Source organism: Carya illinoinensis, chromosome 14, assembly GCF_018687715.1.
Source record: "Carya illinoinensis cultivar Pawnee chromosome 14, C.illinoinensisPawnee_v1, whole genome shotgun sequence".
Taxonomy (NCBI): Eukaryota; Viridiplantae; Streptophyta; class Magnoliopsida; order Fagales; family Juglandaceae; genus Carya; species Carya illinoinensis.
The window spans coordinates 12,180,928-12,205,793 of NC_056765.1; the positions used below are offsets into that span (position 1 = coordinate 12,180,928).

General features: G+C 34.5%; 1 protein-coding gene across 1 annotated transcript; it reads right to left on the reverse strand.

Annotated features, from left to right (window-relative positions):
* Positions 1 to 15,316: 15,316 nt before the first annotated feature.
* Positions 15,317 to 19,424, reverse strand: LOC122294941 (mitogen-activated protein kinase homolog NTF6-like). Its single transcript, XM_043103936.1, has 6 exons — positions 19,005 to 19,424; positions 18,022 to 18,151; positions 17,602 to 17,739; positions 16,412 to 16,744; positions 16,042 to 16,225; positions 15,317 to 15,941 (listed from the first exon to the last, which is right to left on the reverse strand). Exons 1-6 carry the CDS (start codon positions 19,157 to 19,159, stop codon positions 15,766 to 15,768), a joined length of 1,116 nt encoding a protein of 371 aa, XP_042959870.1. The 5' UTR covers positions 19,160 to 19,424; the 3' UTR covers positions 15,317 to 15,765.
* Positions 19,425 to 24,866: the final 5,442 nt, after the last annotated feature.

A 24,866-nucleotide genomic window follows, 5' to 3' on the forward strand; every position in this document is an offset into this window, starting at 1 on the left:
CTTAAAAATTATTACAACCAAATCACGGTAGAAAGTGAAAAAAAAAAAAATTATTCCTTTTGATCATGTTACAATAATTATCAAATTTGACTAATAGTACTAATTTACTGCAATAAAAAGTTAACCCCTTTTACTATCCATTTGCGTATCATTTATCTTTAAGATAATAAGATATCCTTATATCGAAATATTTTAAATAATTTTTTATGAATAGATGGGGAGTAATAAAGAAGCAAATATCATACCTTTACGACCGGTTACACCCATTTACTACTCACGTGGCTTTCTTTATTTATTTATTTTTTCCACCTTTTAGAGCATCCATAATGGAGTATGCATATAAAACTTATCCCTATATTTTTTAGAATATTTTAAGGTTTTGGCCCAAAACTTATCCACATCCCAATTCCTATTTTACGAAAATATTTTATAGTCTGTACAGAAGTTTCCCATGGGGAATGATTGTACATTTCCATCATTCCAAAGCCCCAACAAAATCCACTTCTGTCTCGTGTATTCTTTTCTCTTACTAGGATAAACCGTTGGCTCCTCCCTTGCAACGCTCCGCCATAAATTACAGATCTCCATCAACAATTCCTATAAGTAAAAATCTCTATCGTTATTTTATCTTTTCACTCATTTTCTTTTTTTTTTTATTTTTCTTTTCTCTCTCCTTCTCTATTTCTCTTTGCCCTCAATTCTATGAGAGATCTTTACCTACAACTCTATAATATTATAGTGATAATATATTGTAGTACATTATAATATATAATATAATGATATATTATAATATATTATTATATATTATAATATATAGTAATATAGTCGTAGTATAATTATTAATATGCACTATATAATATTAGTATAACTATTAATATAATAAATAAAATAATATAAAATTTTAAAATTTAATATTATATTAATTAATAATTTATTATATAATACAAAATTATTTTATATATAGTTATATGTTATATATTAATATTATATACAATATAAAAAATTAAAATATATATATAAATCGGTCTAGTCTGGTTTTAGAAAAAGAAAAATTTGAAATCGGACCAATTTTGATCGGTTTTAAGAAAACTAAAACCGGTACCAAACCGAACTAACTTTAGGATCGGACCGATGCCACCGGTTTGGTCCGGTCCAGTCCAGTTTTAAAAAAAGAAAAATTAGAACCGAACCGATTTTGACCGGTTTTAAGAAAACTAAAACCGGTACCAGATCGAACTAACCTCAGGACCGGACCGATGCCACCGGTTTGGTCCATCCAGTCCGATTTACCGGTTTATCGATTTTTTTTTATACCCCTACTCACACTCATACATAAAATTCATTCAAATATCTAATTTATTATTATTCACAAATAAACTCAAATATTCTAAAATCTTCTTAACCTCCAAACCAGCATAGATTTTTTCTTCATTTTTAGAGCTATCCGAAAGGTAGGGGTGGGCAGCGGGGGCCCGCCCCCCGCTACCCCGCCCCCGTCCGCCCCGCCTCCGCATGGGCAGACGGGGTACCCCGCACCGCACATGCCGGGGCGGGGGGTGCGCAGGGCTCAACCCCACCCCGCTTTTCCCCCGCCCCGCATTTTATATTTATATTTATAAATATATATTTTTTATATTTATAAATATATATTTTTATTTTACAAATTGTATATATATATATATATATAATATATTACAATTTGTTAAACTTGTTCACAAAAAACAGTAAGTCCCACATTGCTCAAATAAAACTCTTGTATGGCCTTAGAGTTCTATATAAATGAGGCCTAGGGTGCCCATGGCATATGCAAGCTTGTAATGAACAAGTCTAACTCTCTTGTGATTCTTGTGAACAAGTTTAACAAATTTAAAAATTAGTAACATAATTTTTATGTTATTAGTTTTTAAATTATTATTATATATATAAATTTTAATTTAAGATTTAATTATATAATAATTTGGGTCTAAAAATAATATTTTTAGACACAAAAAAATTTTTTAAACCTATTGAAATATGAGATTTTTGAAGTCCCGCCCCGCCCGGCACCGGAGCGGGGGGCCCCGCCCCCGCCTCATGGGGGCGGGGTGCAGGATGAAATATTCATCCCCCGCATCATGCGGGGGCGGGGTGCGGGGAAGGGGTGCACCCGCCCCGCATGATGCGGGTAGCACCCCTACCGAAAGGACGTTCAAGCAACAAAACATATATCATCAACCGGCATTTTCTTGGTAGAAATGGTTTGGACAAATTTTAAATAGATAAATATTTCACACATTTTTATTAAAAAAATAGACCCTATTTTGAAAAAGTGAAAAAAGAAATTATAAAAGATTTGCATGAAACTTATCTATTTAAAATTTATATCTAACATTACTCCTATCTTCTAATGCCAATACGTACAAAGTTCGTTCTCCAATCAGATAAAATGGTGGTAGCTATCCTCGATGATCTGGCATATCATATAAAGCCACATCGATTTATAAAAAATTTAATTTATTTTTATAAAATCTATTTAGAGACATAATAGTTCTTTAAAAAAAAAATGTTGTATCCTTATCAATTTTCCCTCGTCAATGGTCAAGGACTCGTTAATGGCAGTTATCTATCGTTGGTTAGCTTACTCATCTCTGTTCGACAAGAAAAATAATTTACATGCAATATTTTCATAATATTTTACAAAATTATATTTTTAATTAAAAATATTTTTATAAAAGATTTTTAAAAAGTAATATTATTTTATAAAAATATTCCATTTTCTAATATTAGGGTAAAATATATTGTGAAAATGTATTGGGTATATCATTGCACTATAACCGCCGCCCACGATAGTTATTAAACACCTATTACGATATAAAAATTTTAAAACGAAGCACTTATGTTTATGGTGATATTTTAAATTAATCCCTTTGTCTAGGTCTCTAAATTGGTTTTGTCCAGTTCGGTGATGGGCCCTTAATTTTCTCTGGACCGAACATTCATAGAAATCAAATCAGATCAGTAACCATCGGTCTAGTCCAGCCAATCCATTTGGTCTAACTTAATTATTTTATAATTTTTTAAATATTTTGTTCAAATTAATTAATTAAAAATTTTATTTAAATTATTAAATTAAAATTAAGTAAATTATTAATATGGATTATGTACCTAATTTATTAAAAGAATATTTTATTATAATTATATTTATAATATTGATAATTACTACATACTAACTTTTTTTTTTTTTTTAAATTGACTTCAATTCATTACTGAATGAAAGAAGTTACAGCTGTGACCAATAATCACGGGTAACAAGTCCCGATTACAAGCCAACTACCCATCAGTTGTACGCTCCCCCGTACACAATTTTCATTACGCCGGACTATGTCTAAAACTTTTAAGCTCTCCAATGATGACACCATACTGAGATGCAAGACTCTGATAAACAGAAATGTCCATCTTGGCTCGTCTGCGAGAAAAACAACACAAATAATCCTCATCCTTTAAAAGAGAAGAGGAACTATCTTACCTTCACCCTCTGTAAGAGGAGATGACTCACAAACTCCATCCTCAAAAGAGGAGAGGTACTTGCCTATTTCAACAAAATTAAAAACTAAAATAAAAGCAACCATAACAGACACTGAAAAAACAAAAACTATTAAGACACTATGCTGTATGCCCCTTTCTGCACACAGATCTGTCAGCTACATCACGCACAAGTAGCCTGCACCACGCCGTTCCTGCACAATGAATCCTGACAACTAGCGAACCGAAACTGAGCCACCACCTGCACAAGGGTTTCTCAAACAGTCGCCAGCTTCATCCCCGTCACCGTCGCCAGCCTTACACCACCAAAACCATCCTTACACCACTTCGACTAGACTAAACGGAAATAGAGACGAAACCAATCGAGCCGCCGAGAGGCTTATTCCGGACACCCAAACCAAAAACCATATCTAGCAGATCTAAACAACCAAAACGAAAACAAAGATTTCTGTTGCAGATCTAAACAACCAAAATGAAAACGATTTCCAGCCATCATCCTAAGGAGTGACAGCCATGAGTTACACCCGGACTCCACCCCAAAACCCCTTTAAAACCTCCATGCAGCTCGGCATACAACCCGAAAAAACACTCTCTGTTTTCCATGGTTAAAACAGAGATCCTATACCCCGCGGGAAACACCCCAAACCAACATGTAAAAATTCATCTCCAGGAGCAAATCACCCGAATCAACAGACACCGACATCCAAACAGAGATCTCCAAAAACCAGAAAGAAACAAACCGAAAGCAGAAAAGTAGAAAAAAAAAATCAACCACCGTTTGACTGCGTGAAGCCATCCGCCGTGAGCTACGCCCGAGATCCACCCCAGAGAAGCTTTATCCCCTCCATGCATCTCGGGATGCGTCCCCAAAAATCCTCTGTTTTCCATGGAAAGACAGAGTTCTATACCTCATAGACAAGCACCCCAGCCAGCATGTTAAATCCATCTCCATGAGGAAGCTCCATGACCAGCCCACGCCTCAAACCTCAAAACCGTCCCCCTCAAAAGACCAAAAACAACCGATCAAGAACACCTGCCATTCGGAGCCGAAAACCTTCACCTCCACCATGGAATCTATCTCCGCCCAGCCGGGTGATTTGTTAAGGAAAAGGACTCGACAACAAACGGCTGGTCATCAGTCTCTCAATGGACATCAACGCAGCCAAACAGCTTTTATTCTCAGAGGAAAGTGTTAACTCAAAACAGAAAATGAAAACGATGGAGGAGGGAGGGAGGAGCCGAAGCTCCACCTCCCTCAAACGGCTTTCCCTGAACTTTTCTAGAGAGAAGAGAGAGTTTCTCTCACTAGGGTTTTCATCTAAGGTGAAGGGTTTTGGAGTTTAATTTGGAAACGCAGATCAAAGAATCAATTGTTACTACATACTAACTTAGATTTTACTTTTTAGTATACATAATTATTATTAATGTCATACATTCTATGCATGGTTAATAAATATCAAATAACGATTGCCATTCTGACGATTAGGGTTTTAGAGGGAGAGGCTCTCACCTCTCTCCAGAGTCCTAAAACAGAAATGTTGAACCCAATGTTTCAAGATTTGTGTAATTATATATCTACACATAAATTTTGATGATAACAAATGAATTCAAAGAATAAAGAAGTCTTAAGCTCAAGTTGTCTACACAATGGAGTCAAGCACATCAAGGAAACAAGCATGAGCAAGAAGGGAACAAGTTCACATTAAAGTTATAGAGTAATGTTGTAAATCTCTTCAAAATTCGAAATTAGGATTAATGCTCAAAATTAATATTTTATCATAAAGCATTAAAATACATTTTCCACATGTGCATGAATATTTTTGAAAATTAAATTTGAAAATTTTGAAAGATGATTGATTGTCATCTTTTACATGTGCATGCCTTGATTAAAGGGTTGAACTTTGAAAATATTAAAGATGATTGATTGTCATCTTTCACATGTGCATATTTTATTTGAATATTTTCAAAAGAGATTGATGCTTTTTTTGACTTATGCAAAAGGTATATGATTTTGTTTGAAAAATTTGAAAAGTAAAGTGTGCTCCTTTTGTCATATACAAAAAGTAAAAGATTAGGTTTGAATTGTTTGAAAAGGAAAGTGTGCTCGTTTTGTCATATGCAAAAAGTAAAAGATTAGGTTTGAATTTTTTGAAAATGAAAGTGTGCTCCTTTTGTCATATGCCAAAAGTAAAAGATTAAGTTTGATTTTTTTGAAAAAGTGAATGATGTTGTCTTTGACATGTGAATCTTTTTAAATTTGAATATGAAGTCTCATATGCCTATAAATAGATCATTTGAGAGTTTCACATTCACAACACCAAGAGCATACAACATTCATTCAAAGCTTTCATTCTCTCTTCTCTAAGCATTGAGCCTTAATCCTCGTTCATTTTGAGAGATATAGTTTGCGCTGTATTGTTCTTATTTCACTCATTGAGGAGTGTTTTTTGATAACCTACCCACTATCAGCTCTTGTATCAGAAAAAGGGTGTATATAACCCTTGTGCGTGTAGAAAGTATTCTACACGGGAAATAGTTGAATCACCATGTGTAAGGTGATTGCAAGTGTAGAGGGTGTTCTACACGGATCCTTTGTAGCGGTGTTGTTCAAAGGTATAATAGGTTTCTATCTCCACCTGAAGGAGGTTGAATAGTGAATTTGAGAATCCTCAAGGGGTAGCTTTAGGCGAGGACGTAGACAGTGGGGCCGAACCTCGTTAACATACTGAGTTTGTTTCTCTCTTACCCTTACTCTTTATATTTATTGTTATTTCATATTTTGTTTATATTTTATATTATATATTTGATTTATAATTGTTATTTTTTTAATACAACTCAATTCACCCCCCCTCTTGTGTTAGTCATCTGGGCAACAAGAAAAATCTCCCAAGAGGCTCCCACTTACCTCCTCCCTACCTCCCTCCTCTTTCCTTTCCAAGTCTTTTACTTTGGTTTGTTTTGCTTGATGTTTTGAAACTAAGGCTATCTGTGATGGAGTTTGAGTTCGGCCAAGGTAACCTTTCATCTCTCTCTTCCTTTCTCCAGTCGTTGCTCCCCACTTCACTGTCTTCCTCTCACCTCCTCTCTGATTCTGTACCTACTCGTCGAAGAAGTTTGAACTACCATCAAACTGACTTAAATGGAGAAGGAGGAAGGTGCTACTGGGAAGTGGCCCACGCACAAGTAACGTGTAGTAAATGGCGGCAGTGAGGCAGCCTCCTGCTGTCGGTGAAGCAACGATGGCCTCTGCTCTTAGGGTGAGTGGCGTTGCGGTGCCACACAGAGGGCTAAGCTCTTGCAGACATGAATGGTTCTCTGTTTCAGCTAAGAAAAACATAATATTTTGTTCAGTTATGGCAGGGACAGGGCGATGTCTAGCGAGAAAATGTATAGGAAAGCTTGCTAACCTTGTGTCGGAGAATGTGCAGGAAATAAGGATCTTATGTCGGAGAAAAAAGAGGTCCAAGGACAACACGACTTGCAGATCTTGTGCTAGATAAAGTACAGGAAATGTGGGTTGTTAGGTTGAAAGTGGAGGTCCAGTTGTAATTCTCTAGGCGGTGCTTGAATTCCGACGTGAGCTATGGAGAAGAAATGCTTTCTCTATACTTGGTGTTCTCTGCACTTGCTTGGAGGGAGGGCACCGTACGGAAAGGGAGCACTAGGACAACACGACTTGCAAATCTTGTGCTAGAGAAAGTACAGGAAATGTGGGTTGTCAGGTAGAAAGTGGAGGTCCAGTTGTAATTCTCTAGGCGGTGCTTGAATTCCGACGTAAGCTATGGAGAAGAAATGCTTTCTCTATACTTGGCATTCTCTGCACTTGCTTGGAGGGCACCGTACGGAAAGGGAGCATTAGGAAAAGAAAGAAAAAAGAGGAAGGGGGTGGCAAAAATAGAGATGAAACCTAAGGGGCCTTTCCACTTGCAAATAGGCTGGACCTTTTTTGTTTAGGCTGGATCCAAGGTGTTTTTTTTAGTCTATGTATCTTTAGTTTTTTCTGTGTATTGTGTATTTTTTTTTTTAATAATTTTCATGTATTTTCGTTTATTTAGTTTGTTTTAGTTAGTATTAGGAAATATTATCTTTAGGACTTAAGGTCCGTAGAGTTTGTATTTCACTCCATGAGAGGGAAAGTTGTGTGGGTTGTCCTAGACGATGGTTTGAGACAGAGTTTTATCTTTCAGAAAATTAGTTTGAGGCATGTCTCTCAGACGGTTAGTCTGGAGGCATTGGATAAGACTCTATCAACCGCAAAGAAATTTGTGAGTTGGAGAACAAGAAAATGTTAATAATTTAGCTTGTGTTTTTCATGTCAGAAGTTGTAATTGTCCATTAGTAAATGAATAAAACAATGTTTTACTATAAAAAAGAAAAAAAGAAAAAGGAATATCAAATAATTTTATTGTACACAAATTATTCATGCTTGCTTGCAATTTAGGTATTTAAAAAAAATTCATAATTATTTTAATTAAGTGTAAATAGTATAGTATGTATCAATAGATGATGTATTAACTATTTACATATAATAACATAAATTATCACATGATTTATGATTTATTATAATTGATAGTATATATTATTTTATATTTTATATAGTAAATGATAATAAATTAGATAAAAATTACATCATTAACTTATATAATTAGTATATAAAAATAATATATTAAATTATAAAAATATTTTAAAAAACTATATATAGAATTTCATCCAGTTTAAAATTTGTAGACCCTATCACCCTGAGACTAGATCGAATATCATCGGTCCACATATTTTGAGCCTGAGATTGACCGGTCTAAAATTCGGTTCAATCCGATCGATTTTGCTTGTTTGAACCGAATTTTTTAAGAAAAATACTATTCTTACTGCTTTCGATGTTACCATTAAAATTTTTTATTTTATTTTTAAAATTTTCTTTTTACTTAATAATTAAGTAAATATTTTTTAATAATATTATAATTTTTTATTTTTTAAAAAAAATATTTAAAAGTATTAAAAAATTACATGTAAGAAAAGGAAAAATAAATAATTAGAATTAACGGTAGCTCCTAAAACTAGGGGTGCTACCCGCACCATACGGTGCGGGGTAGGCACCCCCCCGCCCTCCGCCCCCGCATGGGGCGGATGGGGAAAATCCCCCCCGTCCCCCGCCTCCGGTGTGAGGGGGCTGGGTACCCCGTCCCGCATGACGGGGTACGGGGTGGGGGGCAGTCCGTCCGGCCCCCCGCACCCCCCTTCTCTCTCTGTTTTTCTTCTCTCTCTCTCTCTCTCTTTGCCATTTTCCCTCTACACCGTTCTCCCTCTCTCCCCCCATAGCTTGCTTGAAATGGTGCGCTCCACTGTAGCCCACGCCCACGCCTCGACGCCATAACAGCCACCGTAGCCCACGGCCACGCCCTTGCGTCGAGAGGCCATAACAGCCACCAACGCCCACGCCACGGTTCTGCGACGCCGTCCTTCCACCAACGCCCACGCCACGACGCCATAACAGCCACCGTAGCCCACAGCCATGCCCTTGCGTCGAGAGGCCATAACAGCCACCAACGCCCACGCCACGGTTCTGCAACGCCATCCTTCCACCAACGCCCACGCCACGGTTAGACACCAGAAGAGAAGAAATGGGAAGGGGAAATCAACGGGGCTTAAACTTATATATATATTATATATATATTATATATGATACGGGGCGGGGGAAAAACGGACCGGGGGGGGTCCGTCCCCGTCCCCCGCCCCCGCATGGGTTACAGCTTACGGGCCGGGGGGCCAGGCCCCGGTCCTGACGATGCGGATGCCCCGCCCCGCACTATGCGGGGACGGGGCGAACGGGGCGGGGCAGCGGGTAACGGGGCCCCGCTGCCCACCCCTACCTAAAACGGTGGGTGTAGACCCACCCAATCAAAAAGTGATACATGTCATATTATTGACCGCCAATATTTATTTATTTATTTATTATTATTATTATTATTTTAAATACACAATCCACATCAACATAAAGAGTAAAATGAATTTTAAAATTCAATAAAAAAAATATCTGAAATATTTATTAAGGGCTATTTGGAGTTGTGGTAAGAGTCTTAAAAAGTATTTAAATATTCTTAAAAACTCTTTAATAAAAAAATTAGATCGTTTGAGTATTATACATTAAATTATTTTTAATCTCAAATAAACTAAAAAATACATTTGAGGAAACGTACTTTTCAGGATAATGTGGAACATAATTCAAAGTTTAAAAAGACTGTCAATGGACGAATATATTCATACAACTTTAAGATAATTACAACTTTCAAATTTTTAAAAATATAATCATAATTTTTAAAAATTCAAATAATCTTCATTTCTACCTCAAAATGTACTTTTTAATTTGTTTTCAAATAAACGTAAGATGTTTGAAAGTACTTTAAACATATAATTATCAAACACTAAATAACTTTTTAATAGTAAAATTTATTATTTAAGTTATAAGATATCAATCCTAAATTTATAAGTTATATTTTCTACTACAATCTCAAACATGCACTAAAGCTATCCTTAATATTCCTTAAACAGTAATTTGGAAAGGTGCAAACTCTTGCAATCTAAACAGTAATTTTTCCTTTGTTAAGAAGAATTATTACGTATTTATAAAGAGATTATACGAAAATAAATTTATAAACTGATAAAATTTTATACGATATGTTTGATCTATTTTATAATAAAAATAATTTAATAATCTAATATATCACATCAAATAATATTAATTTATAAATTTATTTTTATAGAATATATTCATGATTAAAACGTTTCTATTGTTAAATACATAGCCAAACTGTACATAACACCTAAAAAACCATCGTTAGAATTACGGATGCCACATTAATCACTATGTTTTGATTAGTGTTAAACTGATTGGAAGACAAGTGATAAACAGATTCTTTGAAAAATATTTTTAGTATTTCGTCAGTCCATTGTAATATAAATTGAATAAATAATTTTTTTTTAACTTTTTAAAATAAATGATCATTTTAACAGATAAAAATAGATAAATTTTTAATCTACAAAAAGTCTGACAAAAGTTAATTATAAATTAGATAATTCAAATCTATTTTATAAAAAAAGTGTTTACAATCAATTTTTTTTAAATCCTATTTCTAAACCAAGTATTTCTCTCCTTTTTTTAATTATTTAATTTACATTCTAACCAAAACATAGGGCTAATATTTGGATTTGAGAGAGTTTTGGTACAACACAAGCTATCCACACCCGTCTCCACATTGCATAATTCTCACAAGCTCATCAAGGCACCAGTTGAAAGAAGTATGGCTTTGAGAAAATACCATTGATTTGCGAATCGAATTGAGTAGTTTGGTAGAGATGTTTTCCTGTTTTTAAAGCATATCATCGTCTGGTAGAGATGTTTTCCTGTTTTTAAAGCATATCATCGTCTTGAAAGGTGAGAATTCTAACTCACATCAAGGCAAAATAGAGGGAATCGATGAAGGTCTTGGAGTATCTTCATCTCTAAATTTCAAGAAAAGATCATAATACAAGTAAGGACAAGTCTTAAATGCACGAATATCAAGCAAGACTTTTCTTAAAGAAGTAGATTCCATTAAGAACAATGAAGTCTATTTTTTTTACAAATGACATGCATAAAAGTTATACACATGTATATATTATTATTCTATTAAAATAGAAATAGACTAATGAAAAGGAGACAAACCTTGCGAGCTAACTGATCAAGTAAATTGAGGGGAAAATAGTTAATAAACATCTATTAAGGCAAAAATATTTCAAGGCAAATTACAGCAAATAATGTTGGATTACTTATCCAAAATAGTTCATTTTGATGAAAAATATCTAAATTTTGAAGTGGGTATATGGCTCAAAAAAACAAAGTGGTCGTCCAGTTCTAACTCTAGCATCCGTTTCAAGTTCTGTCTCGTAGTGATAGTCACTACAAAAAAATTAAGCAGTTATTATCACTTATTTCATACGAAAATAACTATTTCTTATTAAAACAAGCTCATTTTAATAAAAAAATAATCATTTTTATAAGAAATTAGTGACAATAATTATCTAATTTTCTTGTAGTGAGTTTATCCTCTTATTGGATCATAGGTTTAGCAGAAGCTACAAATGAGTAAAGAAACCAAAGCCAAAGAGTTTCTCAGAGCTAACAAGAGAGAGAAGTTTTCTTTCTTTTATTCTTTTATGGACAAGATTATAAACATTATAATAAAACTAAAATATAGTACAAATTAACCCTGAGAGAGGGGACTACTACAAGTATCCCAAACAAGCTAATACACAGCAATAAAATAAAAACAAAGTGAGAAATGGCTACAAGAAGCTGATCCATGTTTTCTGGCTTGGTGCCAAGAAATAGTCACCACGCTCCGTAAAATCTCGATTGAGGTAAATGCTGTAGAACACCAAGCCAAAGTTGTCGGGATGCGAACAAAGACTGCGAAGGTGGTTGGCGACACGTGGTTCGTGCCGGCACTGGCGCGCACGCGAGGAACACGAGTTAGTCAAAAAATAGATCTGACCGACTGGGTTGATGGAGTATGAATCGCGTACCCCCAAGTATAACACGTTGTAGTGTTGCAATTATAATACTAGAGGGGTGTGTAGCCCGAGAACCCCGGTAAAAAAATAAAAATGATTTATTTATTTATATTCTTAAATATTTTTTAAAAAATAAAAAAATTCACAACATTATTAAAAAATATTTTTTTAATTACTAAGTAAAAAAAATAACATTTAAGAGACAAATTCAAATTTGGATCCTAAAGTATTTCTAATAATATTAAGGCTATGTTTAAGATTATTGTCGAAGGTCTTGAAAAGTGCTTAAATAGCACTAAAAGTCCTTTAATAATAAATATAAAATGTTTAGATATTCCATATAGAAGTACTTTTTAGGTCTAAGGGCCTGTTTAGAATTCTGGTGGGAAGTCTAAAAAATGCGGTAGAACGGTATAAAGTATTTATATGACAAAATTTATCCGTTTTATAGTTTTACATTAAAGTACTTATAAACTAAGAAAAAGCAAAAAATTACTTTTCAACAAAAGCACCAAAGTGATGCTTTTTGTCAGAAGTACTTCAGAAAAAGTAATCCCTATTTTATCGTGCTATGTACATTACGAAATGACTCTCATCATTTTAGCACAATGAAAACTTTGCCAATCTATATTTTTTATTATTTTCGTATAATCTACTCAAGATTTTGCCCATCAATATTTTTCACTTTTCTCCTATCACTTATGTATCGTTGAAGAAATTTTCTTTTTCATTATAATTATTGAAAAATCTATTAGACTATTTTTGTTATTATTTTATTATAATATTTTATTTTTATCAAGTATATGCCCTTTTATGTCATTTTTATGTTAAAAAGTACTTTTTAAATTTGTTTCCAAATAAATTAATATGTTTAAAAGTGCTATAGACATACAGATCCCAAACAATAAATAGCTTTTTTAATAGTAGAGCTTATTGCATTAAGCTCTAAGTTATAAACTTTAAATTAAAAATAATATTTTCTACCACAACTCTAAACATGCACTAAATAAGTTAGAAACTACGTTAGAGAATTTGATGCTTTTTCACCAATGTACTTTTCATTATACCGAAAAATGTGGGTATAAATTTATCAAAAGATGAAAATGCTTCTATAATTTTTAGTAATTACATATTTTAACTTTTAGGATTCCTCTAAACTCAACAACTCTCACTCTCGTTTCTCTCTCCTTCCTTTAATGGGTATGCATGAAATATTTAATCATGCACATTCGTCGCTCATATGCACTATTAAGAGAATATTTAGAAATTGAAAAAATAGATGGAAGATATTAGATCATATGCCAAATTTTTCTTATGATAAGTAAGTTAAAAATGTCATGGTATCTATGACTATTTATAATTTTATTTAAACTTATGCATTAAATGATATTGAGTTCAAGTCATACGATGACAATGAGAATTATCTACCTTTAGGAAGCATGGAGAATGAAGAAGCAGAAGATTACTCAAACATACAACAATAAAAAATATCCAATGAAAATATTATCAATATTGAGCGTGATTATATTGCTCTTTATATTATGCATCGCTAAAGAGAATTTTTTCATTATAATTACTGAAAAATCTATTAGACTATTTTCTTTGATATTTTATAATAATATTTGATTTCTATCAAATATATGCCATTTTGTGGCATTTCTACCTCAAAAAGTGCTTTTTAAATTCGTTTCTAAACAAATCTAATATGTTTAAAAATGTTTTAGACATACGGATCCTAAACAATAAATAGGTTTTTAATAGTAGAGCTTATTACATTAAACTCTAAGTTATAAGCCTTAAGCTAAAAGTAATATTTCCACCACAACCCCAAACATGCTCTAAGTCATGTCATTTGTGAATATGCATTTTTGCAATATATTTGTGAATAAATCATGTCTATATCTTTTTATTGGTACCAGGTATTTAAGAATAGCGTCGCAACTAATCCCAGGATGCATAGGTTTTTGGCAAGGTGTTTCCCGCAAGTATATCTAATATAATTCAAAGGGAAAATCTCTTAATCCAATGACTTGGAAATTATTTGCATACAAGAGGATTCAAACCTTAGATCTTGAAGGGAATATACCACCAAAACCAAGACATTTACCACTTGAACCAACCCCTAGGGATTTCTTGTTTATATTAGAATGTGTTGACATAAGGAACCCCAAGGGGTGTGGCGTAGTGGTCAGATAGGACTTTAGGGCAAGCCCTATAACTCCAACCTCCTCAATTTGAGACTTTGAGTAGCCACTATGTACATTTAAAGTTATCAGATTAAGAGAATTTAATTGGCCATTGAATTATTTAATGTGCATTTACGAGAAATTTTTTTCCACGGGCTTATAAACTTCTGGATTTAGTCGAGAGCTTGTTTCTAGACATTTAGCTATCATTTAGATAGTGAGTTGAGATAAGAGTTAAAACTTTAATAAAATTTTGTTAAAATATTTATTTTGAATATTATTATTTTAGAATTTGAAAAAATTGCATTGTTTAATATATTTTATGTAAAAATTTAATAAAGTTATCATAATGAAACGAAATGAGATGAAATCCTTCTTGTATCCAAATAGGGCATTTAAAGAAAAAAAGAGTTATAAAATAGTTATAAAAGAATTACAAGTTGATCATTTTCCTTTACCATGTCATACTTCAATACCAACAATGCGTTTGATATGTAAAAAACGAGACTTGCAAATTACAAACAGATTTTTCTTTCCATGGCTATTAGCGCCTATTTCTGTTAGAGTTTTTAGTACCTTTAAAACAAACGGAGCCATCCCATTTCTCATATATATGTGCATGCAGGTGGAACCGCTGTATTGTTTTGCTTACAGGTGTGAGTCATTCATTGATTATTTCCATGGTAAAGCTCTCTTCATGGTTTGAGGACTACGTTTACCTAATCATTGAAGTTCACACATTTTGGTTTCATATCTTTCACACAAATCTCCCCGACTTAGTTTTCTATGATTTTGGAGGGAAAACAAATGGCTTTCTCATGACAAGTATGTTGTGTATAGATGATGAATAAAACAACTCAATTATCTGTGCAGAAATAAAATAAGAAAAATTGAAAAATAAAATATGTATGTTATGTGGTGTGAGATACTGGTAACATAACCCAAAATTTCTTTAGGGCGGTTGGAAAGTAGTCTCTGTTAAAACATGTGAAGTTTCTTCCAGACAGGCATCAGGGATTCGGGGTATTACAGAGCAATTGAATGGTTTCAAGTACTGTACCTATTTTAAAATTGTTTTAACTCCTTTCTTTTAGTAAAATTGGATTACAATGTACAAGCCACAGCCATAAAAGAAATAAGGCTCAGAGAACATAGCCTTCTTTTATCCATACCAACCTACAGTGACTACTGGATTCCCGTAAACACTGAATTCAGCAACTTCCCAATACAACATCTCAAGACATGGAGATGGTTGTACTACTTCCGTGCATACCAATCTTAAGTGGTTACTGCCAATTCACCTACTTGGAAAGGGGAAAGAAGGTAATGCGAACAAACTGCCAATCCACCATCTCAAGACATGGAGGGGAGAAGATATCTCCCTAAATGCTCTGCTTATACTAAAGTTTATTACATGTAATATATATTCTCACTCCAAACCAAAATCTCAATCTTTTAATTTGAACTTTGGTGAACCAAACTAGGGGAAAGAGGATAGGTATTGCCAAGCTTACTCCAGCAAGTCATCTGGATTGAAGTTCAAAGACTCCCTCCATATGAGCTCCTTTATATCTTCCTCATCCAATGATTTCTGCTCAAAACTAAAGTTGAAAGGAGAAGGGCAAGTGGGCTCCTCATTTATCTCATGAAGACTGGACAGGTATGGGTGATTCAGAGCTTCCTCAACTTCACATTTTCCACAAAAAGGAAAAGTTTATATCCTCATCAGCAAAGCAATAAAGAAGAATTAAATTGGATTTTATTCAAGTAATGTTTAGGGGAATACCAGTTATGCGTTTGCATGGATCAAAGACTAGCATTTTCTCTGCAAGATCTATTGCCAGTGGGGACACATTTGGAAACTTCTTTGTAAACGGTTGCTTTGGAAAATGAGGGAGCTGCTTCACATACTTTCGAGCATTATCACTTCTTAAAAATCCAAGATCTGAATCATCTGGTGAACCTAATAGCTGTTTTGGCAATGATAAAAAAATATATATAAAGACAACTATAAGATTGATAATTCACAAATGATATGCAACTTGTCCTGACATCACTTGAAATTATGCCCAAAGTATATAACTGCAACCTACTTAAGAATATCACATCTATTGGATCTAAAGACGCACAAAGAGTTAAAGGGAAAGTCAAAGTACCTCAGTTATAAGCCCTAACTGCTGAACATAGTCTTTACCAGGAAATAGTGGCTCCCTTCTGATTATCTCCAGAAAAATACAGCCAACTGACCAAATATCAATGGCTGCTGTGTATTCTGAACAGTTAAGTAGCAATTCAGGGGCTCGGTACCATCGAGTTACAACATATTCTGTCATGAAATCTGTCTCTGAGGTAGTTCTTGCAAGCCCAAAGTCACAAATCTTGAGGTCACAGTTCGCATTGAGAAGCAGGTTGCTTGGCTTCAAATCTCGGTGCAAAACGTTTGCAGAATGTATGTACTTCAATCCCCTCAGCAGTTGATACAGAAAATACTGCAAAAGCATTTAAAGAAGCTGCTTTTTAATCCATATAATGGCATCTCTATTTAAACCAGTTTTACTGGATCTAACAAGTTTCCACAATACATTTGAGGTAGCTTTTCCAGGACAACCCCCCCCCCCCCCCCCTCCCTCCCCCTCTCCTTTCTCTCCCATCTCCTCTCCCCCTTCAATGATATGTGGGTCGGTGAGGAAGAGATAGACAGAGACAGAGAGAGTTTATCAGATATATGAATTAATCATTAATGCCTCAAGATGCATTTTTTTTCCTCATCAGCCCTACAGAACCAATCGTGAGAGAGAGAGAGAGAGAGAGCTTAATAGGTAAATGAATTACTCATTCTTCATCCTTTTTCACAACAATGTTTTCATCATTACCCCAGTGGCACTGTAAATTAATTATTTGAGGACTTAATGCAACTATCTGGATGCTGGTCTCGATTTTTTTAGCACAATCATGAAAATTACATGTCAATGGAAATATCTTCTTTTAAAGGGCTCAGTAAATGCATGATATGTTCCAAGTAGTTGACAATAACATCAACATTGGTCACTTCAGAGGTATACCTCTAGGTATCAATATGAAATTAGGAATAGCAAATACTCAACTAGAATAGCAAACAAAAGAAAAGCCAGAAACCTAAATGAAAAGCAAATTCTCATCCTTTGTGCCCATGAGTTTACCGCAAATACAGAGTCAGTTTGCTTAATATACAAGACTCTTCTTATAATATTTTTCCATATATTAGCACACATAATGCATAAAAAGCAAGCTAGAGCATGATTAGATACTTCGAAGAACCACTAGTTCTCAAAGCCTGGCTAGATCGTCAGTCAAGGGAACTGCTTACCTGACAGTGATCATCTGTCAAAGCCTGGCTAGATCGTATAATCTGATTGAGGTCAGTATCCATTAATTCATATACAATATACACATCATTAAACTTTTCCTTCTCTGGTGGCCTTATGATGTCCTTAATCTTGATAATCTGCACAATGAAACAATGCAGTGGGTTAGTTCTTACTCACAGCAAAAAAAAGTATATGGGGGATTGCACATATCCTCTACGGCACTCCATTTTGCTGACTTTGCAATTACATATCATAACATTGTGCTATGCACAAAATTAAACCCATGTCAAATAAATATAACAAAATAGCTGTGAGAAACATTGTTGTAACAACATGCTATGATTGGTACTGTAAACTTTGCATGAATAAGTGACAGCAGACGATATGTGACCATAGACAACAAAAATTCATGTGACTACATTCTCATGGTCCATGTGGCAAAGGAGTTTGATCTCTCGAAGTGTCCTTTTGGCATCAATCCTGTTGTCGAATGCATTTCCAATTTTCTTGATTGCAACCTCTTCTTTGGTCTCAGAATTTATCGCACAGCTGCAATAAGAAAATGGCAACCACCCCCAATTATAACAAGTAAAATTCAGAGATAGTAAGAAACATTACCAATGGTTTATAAACATCTAACTGATCACTGAAGGTGCACAAGCATGAAATAAGTACGCTTCTCATATTTTAGCTAAATACTCAAAATCACACCATATCATTGTCACTGGAATCAAGCTGAAGAGGATTTGAATGTACCTTTTGTGCATAACCTCATGAAAAGCGAGTAGAATGATCCACTGGAACAACATCCACATATATTATATGTGATTCTACCAACATTCATGGGTTTTCATTACAAAGGTATTGAAATTGAAATAATTCAACAAGGGGAAAAACGAAGGGAAGAAGCCAGTGTTGCGCTTTAACACTGACATTTATCATCGTCCAATTAAATACAATCAAGTCGATCTTTTTCTGACAACATACATCAACGAAAACTCTGCTCAGAAATGCAAGGGAACTATAAATAACAGACAGATTGTGTTTTAATCTTAAATTTATCTATTTAATTGGTAGCATGAAAAGTAAACACCCACTCTTGACCCAACTAGTTAATTCTCGTTCACTTAAATTCATCCTTAATTTGATTACCATCCAAACAAAGAACACGGAGCTAAAGGATTGAAATTCTACTTTGTTCCCCAATACTCAATTTTCGTTTCGTTTTATTTTTTTGTTTTTTTGTTTTTCACATAAAAGACGGAAGTAAGAAGCTCAAGGAAACACCAACACAAAAAAAAGTTATAAGCAGAATCAAAACAGATATCCATCCCCAACCAGCAAAGAGATAGAGATTCTACTACACAAAAGGAAAAGCCCGAAAAGGAGAGCGGAATACTACCAAACGATGCCGTATGCGCCGCGACCGACGGGATGTATAGGAGGGATATACTTGGCGGAGACCTCAAAGAGGTTTCCCAGAATGTTGTACTGCAGGTATCTGCCTCCGTACGTTGGAACCCCTTTGGCTTCAGTCTCCATAGATTCCTTCTCCATCTCTCTCTCTGGTTGAAGAAATAAAAAAGGGAAAGCTTTGTCGCACTCTTTCACAGTCTTTCTCACACAAACACTGACACACCGAGGAATGAGTGAAGCTTTCAAAGAGGGAGGGGAAGAAAAGTAAGCAGTGGGGGGGAAAGGTGGGAAGGGATTTTTGCGAGTAGGGACGCGGACAAAACACGGGCCATTTGACAATTGCCTGGAATTTCAAATTTGAATGCCAATTCTCTCCCGTGTCCTAAAGTAATAATTTGCGTTTAAACTCCACGCAGAGTGGATTTTGGCCAAAAAGCTATTGGCAGACACGTTCAAAGCTTGAGCTTCGAGTCCCAAAGTCCCCACGATAAATTCAAGGTCAATATTTCTTAGAAATGGGTTTTACACGTAAACAGTACGAGACACAGACCTAATGCCTAATACTTTTCTTTAAAAAATTTGTACAAACTATATATAATATTATTCTTATAATTATGATGGAATAAATTGGGTAAAATGTCTACTTGATGAGTAATAATACAGCGGTCGGCTGTAATTTTTTTATAATTATTTTACAATTAGTATAACACTTTATAAAAAATATAAAAAATTTCAATTTTAAATAACTAACCTTCATTTAAGATAGAGTAATAAGAGAAACTGAGTACTACTATTAGGCCATCTAAAACTTACTTCATAGAAGGCCAAGCAGCATTAGTCTCAAAGAATTATAAGGATGAATTTAAATAATAAGTTGAAATAAAAATTAAAAGTTAAATAAAATATTTTTAAAATATTATTTTTTAATATTATTATTGTTTTAAAATTTAAAAAAATTAGATTATTTATTGTATTTTTTATAAAAATTTAATAAAATTATAATGATTATATAAGATGAGATGAAATAGGTTAAAAGACCTTTTGTACCCAAACATCCCCTTAGTGAATGTTTTTATTGTTTAATAATAAAATGAGTACAACCAAATGTTATATGGCTCTAAACAGCAAACTAATAAGAGTTTTGCTACATACAATCGGTAAATGCAGTCGGCGTGCAGTTGGATGTGTAGAATGAATAAAAAAAATTATAAAAAAAATTTTTATATTCAGGGAGACCTACATGAATAAAAAAAAGTTATAAAAATAATTTTTTTTTTCATGTAGGTCCCGTATTAATTTATTTTTTTATAGCCGATTACACGTCGATTACATTTATCGACTGTAAAAAATATTTCTCAACTAATAAAGCTGTTAGTAGGACTGTTCACCTGACCGACCTGATTGAAAAATCACAAGTTTCGAACCGACCCGATTTAAAGAATTTCTATTTGACTGATTAAATAGTTATCCGAACCGAATGTATTTCCAGAAAAATCGGGTTTCCAACTCAATCTTTTTTTAATTTTATAAATACATCATTTTTTGATTACGGTCAATGTGGTTAATGACTCAATACTCTCTTTCTTACGTATGAGGTTGAATACGTGACCACAAGAGCACTAGACTCTAGAACTTGAATTTGCTTTAAGTCACATCGTCGATTAATGCCATTCTTTAATCTACTTTTTTTGTCATGTGATTTCTCTTTCAAGTGGTTTATTGCATAAGCTTGAAGAACGTCTTTTGAAGATCAAGAGTCCAGAGACCAAGATCTAAAATCCAAATAAAGCAAACTCAAATGATATTGTTTCTTCTCTTTTCTTTATGGTCATTAAAAATTGTTTTGTTATCTTCGGGTTGGCAGATAACAAGATCTTGGAATATCTTGTGTCTTAGAAGACAATGTAACCAACGATGAAACTAAAGCAGAGGATTGAAGGAGGCGTGCACCCATTCTGCTTGAGGTTTCATTGTCAAAGCATAACAACACAAGTTCTTTCTCATATAAAGATAAAGCTCGGCCCTTTCAAATTTCCGTATCACTATGATCAAACACAAAACATCTTCTCTAAGACTACAAGGCATATGGAGTCATCATCGACGACCAACACACGTAACCTCACAGGGATCTGGTTTGGAACAACATCGCCGACTATCCAAGCTTCGCTTGGGTAGAAATGAATCCGGATCTATCTCTTTCGTTTTCTCTAAATGAATCTGGTCTAGAACCCTTCCCAAGTACAAAACCCAAATGATAAATCCCAGAAAACAAACACCCAAAAGAAGATGGGTGTAAAAACAGAAATCAGTTAATAACCCGATTCTGAACCTTTTTACCGAAACGGTTACGGAATTTTCCAAATCCCGAACCAATTCTTTTCGGGTCGGTTAATTTGTGTCGCGTCTGGTCGAAGTGCTTGATGAAAATCAGTTGCTGGCTATGTGGTTCAGCCCTAACTGTTAGACATTCTAGATAGAGTATAACGAGAGTGATATTACCTCAAGCAGTAAATCTCATATGAGTGCAATTGTTTCACGAATTTCCACAATCATTGTTGTCCATCCAAAATCATCTTCGTCGATGATGGAGTTTGCTATATGGTAATATTAGAGCAACACTTATAAATTTCATAACCTAAATGTCGGGACTAGAGAGACACATATTTCCAAAGAGAGAAAGATTTGTTGTGCCAAGACCAATGTGTTGTACCAAAGGGGGAAAGGGCTAATAGCCTTCTAAGTGTAACCCCTGACAGGGAAGAGGTGTGCATAGTAGACACCCCTTTACTATATCTCTCACTCGCATATAGTGAGTAAAACCCCAAGTCTGCATTTCTTAGTATATTATCAATCTTATTCATACTAGTAACTCACTTAAAAATGAGTAGCACTAAAGCTATCCCAAGTGCAGGAGGATGTCGTGTAATAATTAGGAATAAATTCCTAAATCATCTCCTCAGGGAAAGTTGCTTAAAAATCAAACTTGTTGAAAAGAGTGAAAAATTTCACAAAGAGAAAATAAAATGATATGTGCAATGGATGGAAAAGGGTACTAGTCATGGACTAGATTCATATTTTTAGATTTTGATTGTCAGATTGGAATGTAAAGGACTAATAAATTAAACTCAGAAATTAATAAAACTAAATTAAAAATTAAACTAAATTAAGAAGTAATTGACAAAACATGTACTGAAATTGAAAAGCCCTAAAAATCAATGTCATAGGGTTCATCAATATATTCAAATCACAAATTCTCAAATTAAACCACCGTAATTGTAATCACTATCAAAATAAAAGCTTAACGAAACGATAAAAATAAATAACATGAATTGAATGAATAACAAATAAATTACTTAAACGTCTAAATCAAAATTCTCCAAAATAATTCAGAAACTCAAAACTGAAATGAAATAGCAAGTAGGAAATTGAAAAGATCAAGCCAGTTGAATGGAGATGAAGATTCGAAGCGGTGGAGGAGGCTGAGCTGCAATGGCAATTGGACCCCTCAAGGAGTTCTTCAATCTGCTACAGTGTGAGTGAATAATCCAGTGGAAATTGTGTAGCTGCGTGAATGATCGATTGAATGAATCCTCCTCTCCGAATCTGAACGAAAAAAAAAAAAAAATGAATTCTAAGTGTTTCTCTACTAAAAAACGAGTTTTCCAGCCCAAGAGTCGTCCTAAGATGTAAAGAAAACATATATATACTCTGATGGCGGAATAAATCCTGATCTGTAAAAATGCGATTTTCGCTCCAGCGGAGTGTCGAACGAACATCCAGCCTTTGACTCTGCCTAAGTTCGCTCAACCACAAACAGCTGCTCATCCGGGAAACTATCATCAAAAGGAAGGCTAACATTTGAAGAAGGAGATGATGACAATCTAGAGAGGTGGTCAGCTACCATGTTTTCAACTCATTTCTTATCCTTAATGTTGATGTTGAACTCTTGAAATAATAGAATCCAACGAATCAAGCGTGGCTTTGCATCTTTCTTAACCAACAAATACTTAAGAGCAGAGTGGTCAGTGAAAATAGTAACAGGAGAACTAAGAATATAAGTCCGAAATTTATCAAGTGCAAAAACCACTACAAGCAATTCCTTTTCAGTAGTGGTATAATTTTTCTGGGCATCATTCAAGGTTCTACTAGCATAATAAATCACAAATGGCCTATTATCCACCCGCTGCCTCAAAACAGCTCCTAAGGCATAGTCACTAGCATCTGTCATAATCTTAAAAGGAAGATCCCACTGCGGAGGTTGCACAATAGGTACAGTGGTAAGCGATTTCTTAAGGGTATCAAAAGATTTTTGGCACTCATCAGTCCAAACAAATTCAATATCATTTTGTAAAAGAGTGCACAAAGGTTTTGCAATAGAACTAAACCCTTGAATAAACCGCCTATAAAAGCTAGCATGACCAAGAAAAGAACGAATATCCCTAACTGTCATAGGAATAGGAAGTTTAAATATTAATTCAATCTTTGCCTTGTCAACCTTTATACCCTCAGAAGAAACAATATGCCCCAATATAATGCCCTGAGTGACCATAAATTGGCATTTCTCCCAATTAAGTAAAAGATTTTTTTCCTCACATCTCTGGAGAATACGTGCCAAATTATGTAAACAACTCTCAAAGGATTTTTCAAAAATAGAGAAATCATCCATGAATATTTCACAAATGTCATCAATCATATCAGAAAAAATACTCATCATGCATATCTGAAAAGTAGCTAGAGCATTACACAAACCAAAAGGCATTCTAGTAAAAGCAAAAGTGCCAAAAGGACAGGTGAAAGTAGTTTTCTCCTGATCCTCAGGCGCTACAGCAATTTGATAATAACCAAAATAGCCATCCAAGAAACAATAATATGCATTACCAGCTACTATTTCCAAAATTTGATCCAAGAATGGTAAAGAAAAATGATCATTCTTACTGGCTGAATTAAGTTTTTTATAGTCAATGCACATTCTCCAGCCAGTAACCATTCTAGTTGGAATCAACTCATTTTTATCATTTTTTATGACAGTCAAACAAGATTTTTTTGGTACCACTTGAGTTGGACTTACCCACTTACTGTCCGAGATAGGGTAAATGATACTTACTGCGAGTATCTTAAGCACTTCCTCTTTCACAACTTCCTTCATGGTAGGATTGAGCCTACGTTGAGCATCACGAACTGGTCTAGCATCGTCTTCAAGATGGATTATGTGGGTACATACAGCGGCATCAATGCCTTTGATGTCAGCTATTGTCCAACCAATTGCGCCTCGATGCTTCCTTAATACTTCAATCAACTGGGCTTCATCCTTCTGATTTAGCTTTGAGGAAATTACTACCGGAAAAGTGCCTTCTTCAGGACCAAGGAACACATACTTTAAATCTTGAGGAAGTGGTTTCAGTTCCAACTGGGAAACTTCTTCCTCTGAAGATTTAAGCATGTCTGTGGTGGTAGAGCTTCAAACTGGGGTTTCCATCTTGCTCCCGCAAATTGTACTTCAAGTGGTAAAGATGAATCTGCAAAACAATCAAAAAAATCAAAGTCATCTTCATTGATATGATCAACTTTCTCATCAAGTAAAAATTCAGGTGTTTGAAAAATATAATCATCATCAGATAAGAGAGAAGTTGAGCAAATAAAATATGTTGGTGTCAAACTCTCCACAGCATTCAAATCACTTGTGTCATCAAAATGTGCTGGCATCTTGCAAGCGTTGAAAACGTTCAACTCAAGTGCCATGTTCCCAAAGGTAAGCTTCAAAACTCCACTTCTGCAATTGATCAATGCATTTGATGTAGCTAGAAATGGTCTTCTTAGGATGACAGGAGCTTGGTAAATAGTAGAGACC